Source organism: Panicum virgatum, chromosome 9K, assembly GCF_016808335.1.
Source record: "Panicum virgatum strain AP13 chromosome 9K, P.virgatum_v5, whole genome shotgun sequence".
Classification (NCBI taxonomy): Eukaryota; Viridiplantae; Streptophyta; class Magnoliopsida; order Poales; family Poaceae; genus Panicum; species Panicum virgatum.
This window is the reverse complement of record NC_053144.1, coordinates 9,039,324-9,055,462: the sequence shown is the minus strand read 5'-3', so window position 1 is coordinate 9,055,462 and position 16,139 is coordinate 9,039,324. Positions and strand designations below refer to the sequence as shown.

The 16,139-nt window shown below is 53.0% G+C and overlaps 2 protein-coding genes across 2 annotated transcripts; both read left to right on the top strand.

Annotated features, from left to right (window-relative positions):
- The first annotated feature begins 1,372 nt into the window (after positions 1 to 1,372).
- LOC120647687 lies at positions 1,373 to 4,333 on the top strand. Its single transcript, XM_039924552.1, has one exon. The coding sequence runs from the start codon at positions 1,373 to 1,375 to the stop codon at positions 4,331 to 4,333; it is 2,961 nt and encodes a 986-aa protein (XP_039780486.1).
- Positions 4,334 to 13,280: 8,947 nt separating this feature from the next.
- Positions 13,281 to 16,011, top strand: LOC120647685. Its single transcript, XM_039924551.1, has 3 exons — positions 13,281 to 13,613; positions 13,699 to 14,070; positions 15,655 to 16,011. The coding sequence occupies exons 1-2, from the start codon at positions 13,281 to 13,283 to the stop codon at positions 14,050 to 14,052; spliced, it is 687 nt and encodes a 228-aa protein (XP_039780485.1). The 3' UTR covers positions 14,053 to 14,070; positions 15,655 to 16,011.
- The last annotated feature ends 128 nt before the right edge of the window (positions 16,012 to 16,139 follow it).

Sequence of the window (16,139 nt, the reverse complement as noted above, 5' to 3'; positions counted from 1 at the left end):
TGTGGTCATCTGCGGCTTCGACAACAATGGTACAACGACTCTGGGGGCGATCACCGTCAAGATCCAGATGTCAACGTTCAGCTTCAAGGTGCGGTTCTTCGTCATCGAAGCCAACACCTCGTACTCGGCGCTCCTGGGAAGACCGTGGATCCACAAGTATCGAGTGGTGCCGTCTACTCTGCACCAATGCCTGAAGTTCCTTGATGGCCACGGAACTCAACAATGCATCATCGGCAACCTCACCCCCTACACCACCCAGGAGTCCTATCACGCGGACGCCAAGTACTACTTCCCAGTCGATGAGTGCAAGCATCAGCTAGGTCGAGCTGCGCCCGCAGCGGACATAGTATTGAAGCTCGGCACGTCGTCAGCCTCCGAGGTGAAGAGTTTATGCTCTCCCTCCATGAAGAAAGCTGCTACTCCGAGCTCAATAAGTGATGGGCGAGGAAACCTATCCCTATTTACGTCTCATGGCTCCAGATCCTCATCTTCAAAGGAATCCGGAGTCTCCACTGCCTCGACATCTCAAGTGGCAGGAAACACGACTGCATCGACGTCTATGCCTTTGCTTCTGAAGGCGAGGCACTCCACGTCTGCGCCAATCATGCTGAGGTCTGCAGCAAAGCCTTTGTTGACTCTCGTCCCCTCACCCGGGGAGAAGCTAGCGACTAGCACGACTTCAGCGACGACTCCCCTAACCCTCAAAAGCTATGCAGGTACCCACGGCAGCAATCCACCCATCAACAGTGGTGATGCGCCATTGAGTACCGCTCCCCAGGCGCACTGGAGTCCTAATGAGGAAGCCATACCAACATCTGGAGGAGCTGTCAAGAAGAGGGTAGCTGAGATAGAATATGTCGTGAAGGGTGCTCAATGCGTGCAGCCCCCATCGTTGTACGTATCAGTAGCAACTCCCTTAGAAGTCTGGGCGATCCCAAGTCCTTCCAATGCTGCACCTCAAACCATTTTCTACAAAGTGCCACAGGTACAGGAGTGTGATTCTATTATTAAATTACTTGATCCTAACCCTGATGCAGAGGAGGTATTGATGACCATGAAGGCTGAGCCACGGATGGCTCGCCTACTGGAGAAGGCCGGGATCACTCTTCGGCGAAACAATAGGATGCCGCCACCACCACCTGTGTGCGAGGAATGGTGGGGACAAGCAGAGAACTTCATCAGGAGGAGGCGGAAGGTTCAGCCAAGGTTTGGGCTCGGCTACTACAACACGGACGCTTCCGACGATGAAGATGAGCACTTCTACGTGAACTAGGTTCATTGCCTCACCATAACAGCTTCTTCGGGAGATGATGCTGGCTGCTCGCACTACGTCAAGCGCCAACAGCAACCTACGGAGGCGGGAGCCATCGAGATGGATGAGGAGCTGGATGCTTTATCAGCTCCTCAACAACTAGAAGATGGAGGCCAACCCACGGTTGATGAGCTCGTGGAGATCAATCTCGGAACAGAGGATGATCGAAGACCCATCTTCGTCAGTGCCACGCTATCGGAGGAAGAACGGGAGGACTACCGGAACTTCTTGATAGAGTACCGAGATTGCTTCGCCTGGAACTACAAGGAGATGCCGGGGCTTGATCCTCGTGTCGCCACGCACAAGCTGGCGATTGACCCACAATTTCGTCCCGTCAAGCAACCGGCGCGACGTCTTCGACCGGAGTTTGAAGATCAAGTCATCGCCGAGGTGGACAAGCTCATCAGGGCAGGCTTCATCAAGGAGATACAGTACCCCCGCTGGCTCGCCAACATCGTCCCGGTGGAGAAGAAGAATGGACAGGTTCGAGTCTGCGTTGACTTTCGCGACTTGAACCGGGCCTGTCCAAAAGATGACTTTCCCTTGCCCATCACTGAGATGGTGGTTGATGCTACGACGGGATTCGGCACCTTGTCCTTCATGGATGGGTCCTCAGGCTACAACCAGATCAAGATGGACCCGGTCGACGCCCTCGACACCGCCTTCAGGACGCCCAGGGGCAACTTCTACTACACCGTCATGCCGTTCGGGTTGAAAAACGCCGGCGCCACCTATCAGCGCGCCATGACGTACATCCTCGACGACCTGATCCACCAATCAGTGGAGTGCTACGTCGACGACATGGTCGTAAAGACCAAGGATCGCAAAGACCACCAAGACGACCTACGGGTTGTCTTTGAACGACTACGTCGACATCAACTCAAGATGAACCCTCTCAAGTGCGCCTTCGCCGTCCAGTCAGGCGTCTTCCTCGGGTTCGTGGTTCGGCATCGAGGCATCGAGATCGAGCCAAAGAAGATCACGGCGATAAGAAAGATGCCACCACCACAAGAGTTGAAGGAGTTGAAGTCACTGCAGGGGAAGCTAGCCTACATTCGGCGCTTCATCTCCAACCTCTCCGGACGCATTCAACCCTTCTCCAAGCTCATGAAGAAAGGTGCACCGTTCATCTGGGATGAAGAGTGCCAACACGGGTTTGACAGTATTAAAAGGTACCTCCTTAACCTTCCTGTTCTGGCTGCTCCTGTGAAAGGGCGCCCTCTCATCCTCTATATCGCGGCGCAGCAATCTTCATTAGGTGCTTTGCTCGCGCAACACAATGACGAAGGCAAAGAGGTGGCGTGCTACTACCTAAGCCGCACCATGGTGGGTGCCGAGCATAATTACTCTCCCATAGAGAAGTTGTGCTTGGCACTGATCTTCGCCTTGAAGAAGCTAAGGCATTACATGTTGGCGCACCAAGTCCAGCTCATTGCAAGAGCGGACCCCATAAGGTATGTGCTAAGTCAGCCTGTACTCACAGGGCGACTGGGAAAATGGGCGCTCCTCATGATGGAGTTCGACATCACCTTCATCCCACAGAAAGCGGTAAAGGGGCAGGCTTTGGCGGAGTTCCTGGCGGCACATCCAGTGCCAGATGACTCGCCACTCGTCACCAACCTGCCCGATGAAGAGGTCTTCTCCACCGAGCTTCAAGCCCCATGGGAGCTCTACTTCGACGGCGCTTCTCGCATGGATGCCGACCCAGATGGCACCCCCAAGCGAAGAGCGGGGTCCGGATTGGTGTTCAAGACCCCACAAGGGGGAGTAATGTATCACTCATTCTCCCTTCTAAAAGAAGAGTGCTCCAACAACGAGGCGGAGTACGAGGCATTCATCTTCGGGCTTCTCCTCGCCCTCTCCATGGAGGTATGTTCTTTGCGAGTTCATGGAGACTCGCAGCTCATTGTTCGGCAAGTCAATGAAATCTATGAAGTCCGGAAGCCGGAGCTGGTGCCATACTACCAAGCAGCCCGGAAGCTCATGGAGAAATTCAAACGTGTTGAAGTTGTTCACGTTCCACGAAGCAGGAATGCACTGGCCGATGCCTTGGCGAAGCTTGCTGCTGCGCTTGTTCTTCCTCAAGGAGATGTCGCACAAGTCACCGTTGAGGAGAGATGGCTTCTCCCTGCCGTCCTGGAGCTCATTCCAGAGGAATATGAAGTCAACACCATCACAACCAACGCCATTGAAGAAGGCAACTGGCTCACACCCTTCCTCGACTACTTCAAGCACGGCAGCCTCCCCGACGATCCGGTGAAGAGGCGCCAACTGCAACGACGACTCCCCTCCTATGTCTATAAGGCCGGCATTCTCTATAGGCGATCCTATGGACAGGAGGTCCTACTTCGGTGCATCAATCGAAGTGAAGCTGACCAAGTCCTGAAGGAGATGCACCACGGAGTCTGCGGAGGACATCAAAGTGGACCAAAGATGTATCACAGCATCCGGTTAGCCAGATACTATTGGCCCAGCATCATGGAAGACTGCTTAAGGGTGGCTAGAACCTGCCATAGTTGTCAAGTTCATGGCAATTTCAAGCACCAACCGCCGATCGCTCTTCATCCAACGGTCCCCTCGTGGCCGTTCGACGCCTGGGGCATTGACGTCATCGGCCCCATCGATCCTCCTTCATCGTCGGGCCACCGTTTCATCCTCGCTGCAACGGACTACTTCTCCAAGTGGGCGGAAGCTGTAGCACTGCGCGAGGTGAAGAGCGACAACGCCATCAACTTCCTGGAGCGACACATCATATATCGCTTCGGAGTCCCACACCGCATCACCTCTGACAATGCCAAGGCCTTCAGGTCAGGTAAAATGCACAGGTTCATGGCAAAATACAAGATCAAGTGGAACTATTCCACCGGCTACTACCCTCAAGCTAATGGGATGATCGAGACGTTCAACAAGACGCTCGGCAAGATCCTAAAGAAGACGGTGCACAGACACCGAAGAGATTGGCATGACCGCCTCTTTGAAGCTCTCTGGGCGTACCGCGTCACGGTCCGTACCCCAACGTAAGCCACTCCGTACTCTCTTGTTTATGGGTGCGATGCAGTTTTGCCCCTAGAGATCCAGCTACCGTCACTACGTGTGGCTCTACGTAATGGTCTTACTCAAGACGAACAGATTCGGCTTTGTTTTCAGGAGCTTGATTCCCTAGAATAGGAGCGTCTTCATGCTGTACAAGACTTGGAGCTATATCGGCAGAATATGGCCCGAGCCTACGACAAGCTTGTCAAGCAACGTGCCTTCAGGAGGGGCGAGCTGGTGCTCGTGCTTCGGCGCCCCATCGTCGTCACGCACAAGACGAAAGGAAAATTCGAGCCCAAGTGGGAGGGGCCGTACATCATCGAGCAAGCATATGATGGAGGCGCCTACCAACTGGTGGATCATCAAGGAGCTCGGCCATGTCCTCCAATCAACGGCAGGTTCTTAAAAAAATATTTTGCATAAACTTCCTCTTGCCTCGTAGGTGGTCAGTCTGCATTCGCCATTGCATTACTTGGCCACCCCTTTTTTTTCTTTCTCTCTTTCAAAACTGGACCTCACTTGTCCTAAAAAAAATGGCTATCCCCATGGAGAGTTCAGCTGCAGCACAGGTTGGAACTGCCTCAAGACTGTTTGAAAATGCTCAAGGTGGAGTTCACAGCCGACGCCCCTCCATGCAACGTGTGCAGCTCATGCCGAGCGCGCTCTACTGGAGGTAGTGGGGAGATGACTTGGGCTACTCTTAAGCAGCGAAGCAACCATGCTCCTCACGCTTCTTGGTCTAGGGGCAACACACTCCAGGGAAGACTATAGGAGAGGAGCAAGAAAAGGGCTACCTGGTGCAACACAAGTTCCATTCAGTGTGCAGCCACTTGCCATCCTTGGGATGTGAAAACAAGGGACCAAAAGAAAAAGTGCCTACGAGGATTCACTTAGGTACACATAGGTGAATGGCAGTCTTCCAAATTCCTTGAGATCGTGGCAAGCCTCAAGATTCAAGATTCATGTGTCAAAAGGTCTCCAAAGAAGATGACCAAATAAAAAATCAAGAAGATGATCCTCAAATTCAATAATCAGAAGCCTCCAAAGAAGATGGCCCCAATTCAAGTATCAAGCATGCCCGATCTCGGCAGAAGGCGGAAGCTTGCTGTTCACCATCCTCGGCAAAAGTAATGGCAAAAATCCCTCAGCCTTTACCCCATAGCCTCTCACCTCTATGCAGACCTATGTCTCTGTGCCAAGGGGCATGAACGGGCTGTGGTTTTACTCAATGTGAAGGAGACTGAAGTTATAGTTCCCATCACCTCCGGCAGAGTCGTGGAAGCATGTGTCTACACTCGCAAGTACTTAGGTGGCAAAGCTGATCCACCTCGCCATGGTCATACGGCGGCAGACAGCTCAGTCCTTGGGCAGTCTCGTCCTGAGTTGCTCTTATAGCTAACGCTCAGGGGAGAGCCAACATTTTTTCCAAAACCCAACAAAAAATGTGTTTCTTTAATCCAACCTTTGCTTCGGATGCTTTATTTTGCATGACTAACGAGCATGCACAAGATTTTCTTAAGCATTGCAGGATCCTTTCGCTCTGCTTTGATGGGAGCAGTGTGGCGCACCAGTGCGGGATGGCGTCGAGCTGTGAAACCCTTCGGCCCGATCGGCTGGCACCACAACAGTAAGGTGGTCGCGACTGGATTGATAAAGACCTCTCCACAAGCGGTACGGCGTCTTCATCGCAAATTGGAGGCAAGGCGTTTTTGTTGGCCAATGCCGTAGCAATTACACGGCCCCGACACAAACCCCAAACCATACCTGGGAAGCTAGCAAGAACATTCGCTAAGTATCCTTTCCCAATGTATCTTTTTTTTTATTATTTCTATCTTCTCTCTTGTTCCCCTTGCGTCCCTCCTGTGTGCTAACATTTTATAGGAAGCTTGGTAAGATAGCACGAAGGAAGATGCAGATCTTGATGAGGGCAGATCGCCGTTCGTGTATATGGCTGCGCCAAATGTGCGCGTGCCTGGAGCGGAACCATCAAGAAACTGAAGAAACGTACGAGTGGAGGCTTGACTTCGACCCGGTCACGCCAATCCTGCCCCGACATGAACATGGCCTGATCACGGCCGAGCGGCCCCGATGCGTGCGGCGCTGGGAACTCCATGGCAACTGCTTCGACAGATTGATAGTGGCCGCAAAGCAATCACGGGCGCAACGACGCGCACAGCAGCACAGGTGGTACTGCTGCAGTCGTTGGAGGCCAACCCGGGCGGCGGCTGCAATATGCATGTGGAATAGGGTAGTATCACAAACGGCAGTGGCAGGAGGCCGCGCTGTAACGTGTGCACCACAAAAGACATGTACAAATGTATCCTGCAAAACATATATGGAGCAACGTTGCTTGCCCATGTAGTTCTATATATTATATATAAAAAAAGAAGATGCGCTTATGATGTCCCTTGCCTTCCTGTTGGAATTCGATCATCGAATCGATTAATCTCAAACTTGCCAAGGATTTCAACCAGCACAATTTCTGGCCGGGTTGGAAACACTTGATTTGCAAACGTGCAGTGTTATTAACAAGAAGCAAAAAAAAAAAAAGCTAAGGAAGAGCCATCAAGGAGAAGTACGTAACACTTGCATGCCCCTATAGCTTTCATAGTGGTTGTTGCATGTACAAAGCAGCAAGAAATACTTGCGCATCATCAGTATGCGTTGTGGCAATATTTTCGACACTTGAACCACAGCACTACGGCAGTCCGGACGCGATGGCGGTATAGCGGTTCTTGTCGCCGGAGGCGTTCGCGGGCCGGCGCCTCGGCGGCGATTGATTATCATATCATGAGAGCGCGGCGGCTTCACGGCGGTCTTGACGCTTGATGCATAGTCAAGTCTGGGCCAGCTCCCTCCGGCTGGGCGCACGTAGCAAAGGAGGCATACTGGCTGGGTGCTCCATGTTGACTAGTTCACTGATGCATTGGCAACTCGAGTAAATGAAGAAAAAAGGAAGGAACGCAGGAACATGCTTCTTCATGTTCGTCAAGCTGATAGCTACAGCGACACTGTAAGTTAGGTCGTAGCCATGATCACGACGGCGCGAAGCAAGTGGCCGGCGCCGACATGACGAACTCTGAGCTCGCAGCCATGATCATGGTGGCGCAACAAGGCAAGTAGCCGACAGCGGCGATGAACTTAGTTCACGGCCACGGCCTTAGCGGCGCAGAGACGGAAGGCACAAAACCAAGTCGTTGTCACAGCCTGCGCTAGCAAGTATGCGGCGGCGGCGGCGGCACAGGGCTGGCAAACTTAGCGTGTGCACCTACAACTCAATGAGCTCAATGGTACGGCAGCCGTGAGGTTGCACAGTGTAAAAAAAATATACGAGTTCAAATCTCAGAGATGAAGTTGAATTTTATTCGACAAAAAGGATGACACTAATGGAACAGCAGACTAATCAAAATGGGTGCAGATAATGCCCCGTCCCTAGCTAAGATCCAAAATTATTAAGACGCTGGCGAAACTCTAGCAAAGATGTTCACATGACCAAGACCATGAATAAAAAAAAAACTGTTTGGAGCCAATGCAACATGGCCCTGTTCTACTCTACGGGAGATGCTTTCTTGGATGGGAGACCCTTGACGGGGTATGTCAAGATCGTGGCAAGAGCTGACTGGAACGCGCCCTCCTGGTCCCTCCTCCGCTCTGCAGACTGCTCTACCAGGGCTTTCACCTCGGCTATGTGCTTCGCTAGCATGTCGGTGTTTTCACGCTGCGCGTTGACGGCGTTGTTGCAGGTGTTCAAATGCTGGGTGTAAGTGTCCTCCCGCTCCCGGAGCTCTGCCTCATGCAGCCTTGCGGATCTCGCCAGCCGTTCATACTCCATAGCCTGCGCCGAAACTTCCTGCAACTTGGAAGCGGTCTGCAAACGCGCAGAATCTAGGGCTTCGCGTCCCGACAGCCCATGCTCTATCTCAGCGTTGGCTTCAGTGAAGGCGGCGTCCAGCTTCCCCAAGTACGAGCGCGCCTCCTCTTCAGCTGGATGGATGGGACTCTCCGTGGTCGAAGCGCCCTCCAGGTGCGTCGCTAGAACCCCTAGACATGAGATGAGCTTGCCCAAACTCTCTGGACACGCTCCTTTGCAGCTGAGTGTCCAATATTGGGTACACATGTGGATACGTCGTGCAGCATTCTCCTTGTCAATGGGATCCTCCTGCAAGAGGCGTTGGATGTCCTTCAGATCATAGTGAATGCCGGACGCGTTGGAGAGTTCACGCTCCGACTCTACTGGGAGGTCAAGAAGGAGATCCTCATTAGCTTCAGCTTGGGAATGAACGAGGTCAGCAAGGCACTGCGGACGCTTGAGGACTAGCTCCGAGGTGCGTGCATCTGACTTGGCCTTGAACTCCTGGGCTTGCTCCAAGAGTGTTTGCACCTCATCCTCCCTTGCTTTCTCAAGCTTCGAGAGAGATGCCGGCCAGCCATCGATGCCTTTGTTAGCTGCAGAATTAATAAAGCATAAGCAAGCTAAATTTTATGGAATAGCTAGAAACAAGTGGATTCTGAACGCTTGCTAACCTTTGCTATTTCCAGCTTCACCATCTAGCTGTGCAGGCATTTTCCTTCCGTGAGGCTCGGCAGTTGGAGCGGACGCTTGATCTGTTCCAGGCAGGCTCGCCACGCTAGCAGGAAGAGCAGGGGCGGACGTGAGCTGGGGCTAATGACATGCTGGCCGCCGCCAAAGGCGCCACTGTTACGGCCGAAGATGGAGCCCGAATCTGAATCGTGCCTACGCCATCGGGAGCTTGTGCATCTCGGGCCGCGTCCTGGTACAATAGTAAGTCATCCAATGAACCATCATCTGTAAATAAATACTCAGGTAGCTCAAGGAGGGACATGAGGCTGTCCACGGTCACGCCCTCAGGCCACTTCGAGAGTACATAAAAGGAAGTTACTCCCAAAACCAAGCAAAGAAGAGAAATTATGAGAAAATACTTACGTCCGTGCAGAGCGGAAGATGGGCCAAGCTAGGCAACCCGCTCGTCTGCGTCGGCTGAGTATTCTTATCCTAAAAAAAAAAGCGATTGTGAAGGATGCAAGGATGATGTGCTCCTCTATTTAGATCGTATTAATTCGGAAGTACAATTACCTCACAAACGGCCACCTGCGCTCGTGTAGATGTGCCTCCCTCGGAGGTTGCTGAAGAGTTTGGCTTGATAGATATGCCCGGTAGAGGTCGAGGCATGAGTATAACCGACTCGTCCTTCCGAGCTTTGGTAGGGTGTGCCAGCTTGGACGAACCTTCCGGCGACAGGCCGGTAGACTCATTGTCGCGAGCGCCTCCACCGCTGCTCGCGTTCTTCCCCTTCTTCTTCACGGGAGCTTCTGTGGGAGATGGTGTTTCAGAGGACACATGGTTAACAAGTTCCTCACCTTCTATCGTCATGACATCGGGTGGATTGCCGTTGCGTCGACCACCAGAAGCACTTCCACCATTGCGTGCCCTCCTCCGGCTCACATGAAAGGCTTGAGCCGGCTCGTCCTCGTCGCTGCTCACGGCGAGGCGCATGCGTGTCCTCCTCGCCGGAATCTCTTGGGCGCGTGGCCGACGGGGAGGTTCAACATCAACTCTGGGAGGCTCCTCGTCGCGCGGCGCAGCATCACGACGGCGCCGGCTTGAAGAACCTTGGTCTTCACGGTCACCATGCGACCTACCCGAGCGAGGCCTCCTATCACGCCAATCCATCTCACGGTCGTTGTTGCCACGAGGCATCGTGATGCAAGCCTTGCGAGAGCGAACAAGAAAGAAACCAGTTGATCAGCAAAAGAAAAAGAAGGAAACGAGATGCATTAGCTTGTCATCAGAGCGTTGAGACTCAAGGGTTCTGATTGACTTGCCTGTTGACGGAAGGTCGGTAGAGGCTTTCCTTGGCAACGGAGATTCAACTGAATTGATGAACGCCACGGGGCTGTTTATATATATAGGTAACCGATGGGTCCTTGTGCGCAACAAACAGGGATTTGATCTCATCTCCGGCTGCGTGCGCCGGCGCGTCGGTTGAGATATGGATTCTCTTCACCAATTTGAGTTTGGATTAGCTACGCATCCAATCCCAAATTGGTGTGGGGCATTTGTTTGACGAAATTTTGTGCGTCCATTAATATAAATTTATCAATCATTTGCATTGTACGTTGATTATATAAAGAGACTAAAGATTAGCTGTGTAGATATCACGGGAGCTAAGCTAACGTGTGAAGCCCCAAGCAAATCAAGAGAACATGCAGGGTACGCATGCCCGTGAATGGTGTGTGTGAAGCCCATGCTACTATACGTATATGCAGGGCCGACGCGTACTACGAGAGGCTGTGTGCACCTGTTCATACTTGGCACGATAAGTGGATGAACCGCCATGTGGCCGGGCCCACGCGGCAGCCGGCGCAATTTAGAAGATTCCAGAAGCATCAAGTCGACCCCCTGAAGTCTCTCGCGGTGACAACGGCGCCTCCGCGCATTGGCTTGTAACAAGATATGAGAAGCGTTTGTTGGCTGCTCATGCACGTGTACAAGAGGGTTTTCTGGGACAGGCCCACGATGCAGTGAAGTCGGGCGGCCATGAGCCTAGGATGCTTATCTACTCCGTTCTGCACGCGAGGGGCCGGGGGATAAGCACGCCAGCGGATTTCTCTCAACAGAACGGGCGGCGGCTGATGGCAAACCTAGCGAAAGCCTCATCTGAACCCGGCCTATATAAAGGCACCTACCCCTCCGTGCTCCGGGTTCCAGAGAGAGGGGGAGTCAAGAAGGCAGGCGCGAGGGAAGCCAAGGAGATCACGTCCGCCTGTGTCTTCATCTTCCTCGCCGCCGTCGCCTTCATCCACACCACGCCGGCGGCGACCTCGTCAACCTCGCCAACGCCAAACAGAGGCCGGGAAGCGAGTCAGGGGAGCCGGGGAAGAAGCCATGGCGCCTCGCTTCGTCTTCGGAAGCGCCGCAGGTTAACCTTCTATCCTCTCCCAATTCTTCTACAGTTTTGCATGCACACACACGTCCACTGGTGTTCGCCGGGTCGTCATCCATCCATGTCGCCGAAGAAGTGTTGTACGAGCACGTGACGGAGACGCCGAGCAGATGATAAAGGTCCGGCCGGCGACGACACCACACCGAGCCCGGCCGCCAGCCGACGTTGGCGCCACTACCGGCCACCCAGAATCGCCAAGCCCGGCTGCCGACCAACGACGACGGCGCCGCGAGTACACTGAGATGGCCGGCGATGACGACACCCCGGTACGACTCCGAGCCCGGCTGCCGGCCGATGACGGGGTCGAGTTGCCGCCGCCTCCGATGGCACCGTGAGGACACTGAAGCGCCGAGCGACGAAGCCGGTGTTGCGCCACGAGGCCGGCACGGAGCCGCCACCGACATCGCCGCAAGGACGCCGTGGCAAGCCGTGGCGACGACGGCGCCGGTGATGTTGAAGGCCACGCGTGGAGCCGAGAAGCCGAGGCCCACATGCAAGCCCAGGCACGCGCCGTCACCGTGCAAGTGCACCTGTAGAGAAGCAAGCAAGATACAGTGCCATGCAAGCACGTGCTCCACCAAAGAACAAGCTGCATTGCAAGATTCAAGTGCCCTGCGGATGGGAATTTTCCCGCAGAACTACTTTGCCTACGATCTGCTGCCACGACACTTCGTCAACTCCGTCCAGCTCGCCGACTCTGCATCGACTACCCACCTCTACTACGACTACGACGCTGTCCGAGACCGACGAGGCCAGACGACCTAGGCGGGCGTCGCTGATGTCCCGGTGACGTTGCACCGCTCATGGACCGACGAGGCCATGGATGACGCCGACGCCATCTACACCACTACCACCACCACACATGCATGGAGAATACGAGCGAAGATTGATGATGACGACCACAGCAGCAGAATCGGAGGTACTCCAGCAAGTTAGACTTGCGGAGGTAATTAACCGGGAGCTTTCTGAGGCCCCGAGAACCAGAAGACCATGTCGCCTGAGTCAGATCACCGCCAGCAGGCTGTCTGCGGAGCGCATTTGTATTGGGAATCTTATTTGTATTTTATAAAAATATGAATAAAACTTGTGTTCCCGTCTCTTATTTCTTTTGTGTATTTCTATATACACTGGCACGCCCGCTTCTTTATTTTCTGCACAGAGAAAATCATGTGCGAATTTTCTCTCCAAACACTGTTGAGGAAACGGTAGAAATAATGTTCAGATGCCCGTCTACGTACTACAGATTGAGGACGGCCTCCAGTACTGCTGCTGGCGTCGACGTCCTTGTTCGGCGGCGCGCGCGCGAGCGGCGGCAGACACCTCGACGGCGGCGGCGCTGGTCGAGGACTAGTAGAGGCAATCTCGTGGCTGCATGCATCATCAAATTAAAGTTCAGCTTCCTCTTGTAGCCAGCGGCTACGACCTGGCGCATTCTTGCCAATGACCTGCACAAGTCGGCGACGGCGCGCGCGGGTGTCGTTCATTCCATGGCGTCGGGCGTCTCCTTCCTGCACGGCGCGCAGCGATCTGGTCAAGGAAGCGTTCCGTGGGTGGGTGTTTGCAGGCGGGCGGCGGCGGCGCGACACCTCCTCGCCTCGACCGGCAACGCTTGGCGTTCACGTCGAGGAGGCCCTACGCCGCTGGAACGCGCGCGAGCCGCCCGGGAAAGGCTCGCCGAGCAGCGGGTCTCGCGCCGTCCGTGGACTCGTGGTGCACAATCACGCGCCTCATTGCAAAAGCGGACCTGGTGGTGTGCTCGTTTCGTTTGGTGCGGTAGCGTGCATCGCACGAAGCCACCTGACTCCCTCCAGCATTCCAAGCGGTGGGGACGGTCTATAAAACAGTCTGTCACCGTCCTCCAAAATTTGAATTCATCCTTCCCTTTTCATTTCCACTTCCCCCTACACGTCACACCACCCTCTCGCTCCACCTCCACCCATCCTCTTTGCGAGACTCGATCGCAGCTACCAATGGCGAATGCCATCATCAGGGTAGTCAAGTCCGTGGTCAAGTCCGCCGAGGAGTGGAGGCGCCAGGCGCACATCCTGATCCCCGACGATCCCATCTCCGTCACAGAGGCTTGGGACATGATCACCCGAGTCCTCACTGGTGGTCGGGCGTCGGACGCGACGAGGGGGAGCCCGCGCAGGATCGCAGCTGTACTTCTTCTGGATGACTTCCTGTTCGAGCTGGAGAAGCGCCGTGCAGCTTTCTGGTGGAGGAGGCTTGCAGTCGCGGGCGGCGTCTCCGTCGTCATCATGACCTGGGGTGTGGGTGTGTTCGCCCTTGGGGATGACGGAGAGGTGACACGACTAGTCACTTGGTTTACTCCTATACTATTTTTTAATCCCTTTTTTTCTTTTTCTCATTGTTTTATCGCTGCTACAGGAGGATCTCCCCCTTCCTCCAGCTGGGCTTGCCATGGTGGAGATGCTGGCGGCACTACCACAAGCCATCCCCGCCGCCGCCTTCCAGCAGATCATCCTGTGGGGCCGCACCAACCTCAGGGCGGTCCTTCCTCCGCCGTCCCTCCCAGGTCTCCTCCTGCTCCCGTACATGGACTACGTCCCCGCCGCCCCACGCCCCGCTCCCGCTGACTTGGCTGCCCCCACCCATCCGCTCGTGCTCTGGGGCCTCGTCGCGGGGTTGGATCTGCGCTCCCTGCCGCGTCTCGCTCCGCCGCCGCCCTCCGCTCCCATCTGCTCACCTGATATGGCGCCCGGAGCAGCCACAGCACACTGACGGCTTCCCCGTCGGTAGGTGAGTAATTCAGTGTCTGATTTCTGTCGCTGCCCCATCTCCTCCGTTTGGCGATGCGCGCGCGCGATTGTTCCTGCATGGCGAGTTCTTCTGGTTCGTATGATGGTGTACTACTTGCTTCTTCTGCTTTCCTGGTTGCCAGAAAATGGCTGTGCGCGTTTGTAGTTGATTAGCCCTGTAGGCGCTTGATTAGTCGTGTGACCAGGAATCGCGTGTTGGTGGTGATGCTATGCTAGTCTCTGTACTTTGGGCTGTTTTTTCTGCGCGAATGGGGTTATTCGTTCGCTGGATTGGAATCCATCGCTAGTGACCAACATATGGCAACAATTAGTAATGTTGTTTTGCGTAAGTGATTAGGAAATTGTGTGCTCATGAGTCACGAGTTCCAGATTATTTTTTTTGGACCGCGATGGTATTTTCCCCGATTTTCTCTTAATCGTGAACCGATAATGGGGGATGGGCGTTTAGCATGTCTTCTGGTGTTCAAATCCTTCTTCATACATGGTGATGGTATTCTGCTGGAATCCATCTCAGGCAGTAATGTAGCAGCGAATTTTAAGATTATTTTCGGCACGTGGTCAAAAATTGTTGGACGGTGATGGTAGACAGCTGGTTGAGGTTTTACCGTTTTCTCTTGAGCTTGCCCGGATCACTGGGTGGATTTAGTATGTGTGGGAGTTCAGAGTTCAAATCAGTACTGTGTGCATGCATTTTGCAAGCCTGCGTGTTTATGTTCCTGTTATGCTATTGGAATCCATCTAGGGCACTAGTGTAGGATCAATTCAGTGAGATTGATTTCTCGTAGTTTTTCACTAGTGTGGAAGCATGTGAATTCTGGAGATAATTCTTGGCTGCTAATGCTAATTTCTTGGTTATTTGTGATCATCTATGGGCTCGTTCATACCAGATTTTTCCCCCCCTACGTGCTTAGACTGCGAGAACAAGTGCTAAATGAAGGTTGCCTCTGGTCCAACACTCCAACCATGGATGCTTTTGCTCCTCGTTGTATAATTGCATCATTGCAGCAACTCATTTCTTTTGTTTGTGAATAAAATTGGTCAGAGGGTACTGATGCCACTGCAGTAATCTGAGTTTGCGCTATATTCTTTCAGACTCTTCACTTGGATTTCGGTAGCTAATTTGTTAGTGCTTATCATGCATTTTGAACAGATAGTATTAAATGAAATGAGAGCCTACGAAATTGCAAAGAAGAAACAATGCATTCATCGATAGTTTCATTTCTTGTTTGTTGATGTGGCTCTCTAACAACGAAATGAAACCTTCCATTGGAATTGGTCTTATACTGATTCCTTATTATGTGCATTTAAGGTCTTTCAGAATTGTGGCTTGGATTTCAGCTGCTAATTTGTCCAGTTTATGATGCATTTCCAACTGATATCGGTTGCATTTATGCTGATTCCTGAATATGATGTGCTTTTGAGGCCTTTCAGACATGTGGCTTGGATTTCAGTACCTAATTTGTTCTGTTTATGATGCGTTTCTAAATTCTAATACCTATCGCATCTTTGCTTGTTCCTGGTTATGATGTGATTCGGGGCTAATTTCTTGCTGCTCCTGTCGCAGGTGTTCGGCAAGCAGAAGGTCGAGCCCGTGGTCAAGGATGAGACTCAGGAGGGGGCCAAGCCGGCAGCAGTTGAGTCTCGCTGAAGGGGCCGGTCGTCTTTTTTGGGGAAACAGCCAATGTAATAAATGATCTTGGGCATGTTCTACGGTGGCGAAAACTTGGGACTTTTTTGGTCTCGTCAGAAACTAGTATCGTATTATATCTTGCTAGCTGTTCGAAGTAGTGGTGTGAGCATCATCGATCCAGTAACTCGTCATGAATACAATGTGTTTCTGCATCTTCTTAGAATGTGAACCTTAATCTGCCTGAAATGGAATGGTTAATGAGGCCATTTGAGATGGTTTGCCATTGTTGCTTTCGTTTATGTTGAAGTCTGCTTTTGTCTTTGCATTGAGCTGTTATGATCTTTAGATTCAATATTTCCATTGGTGAGTATGACCTGTTATGATTGTTGTTGCAGTATGAGTAGTACTCGCTCTGTGAT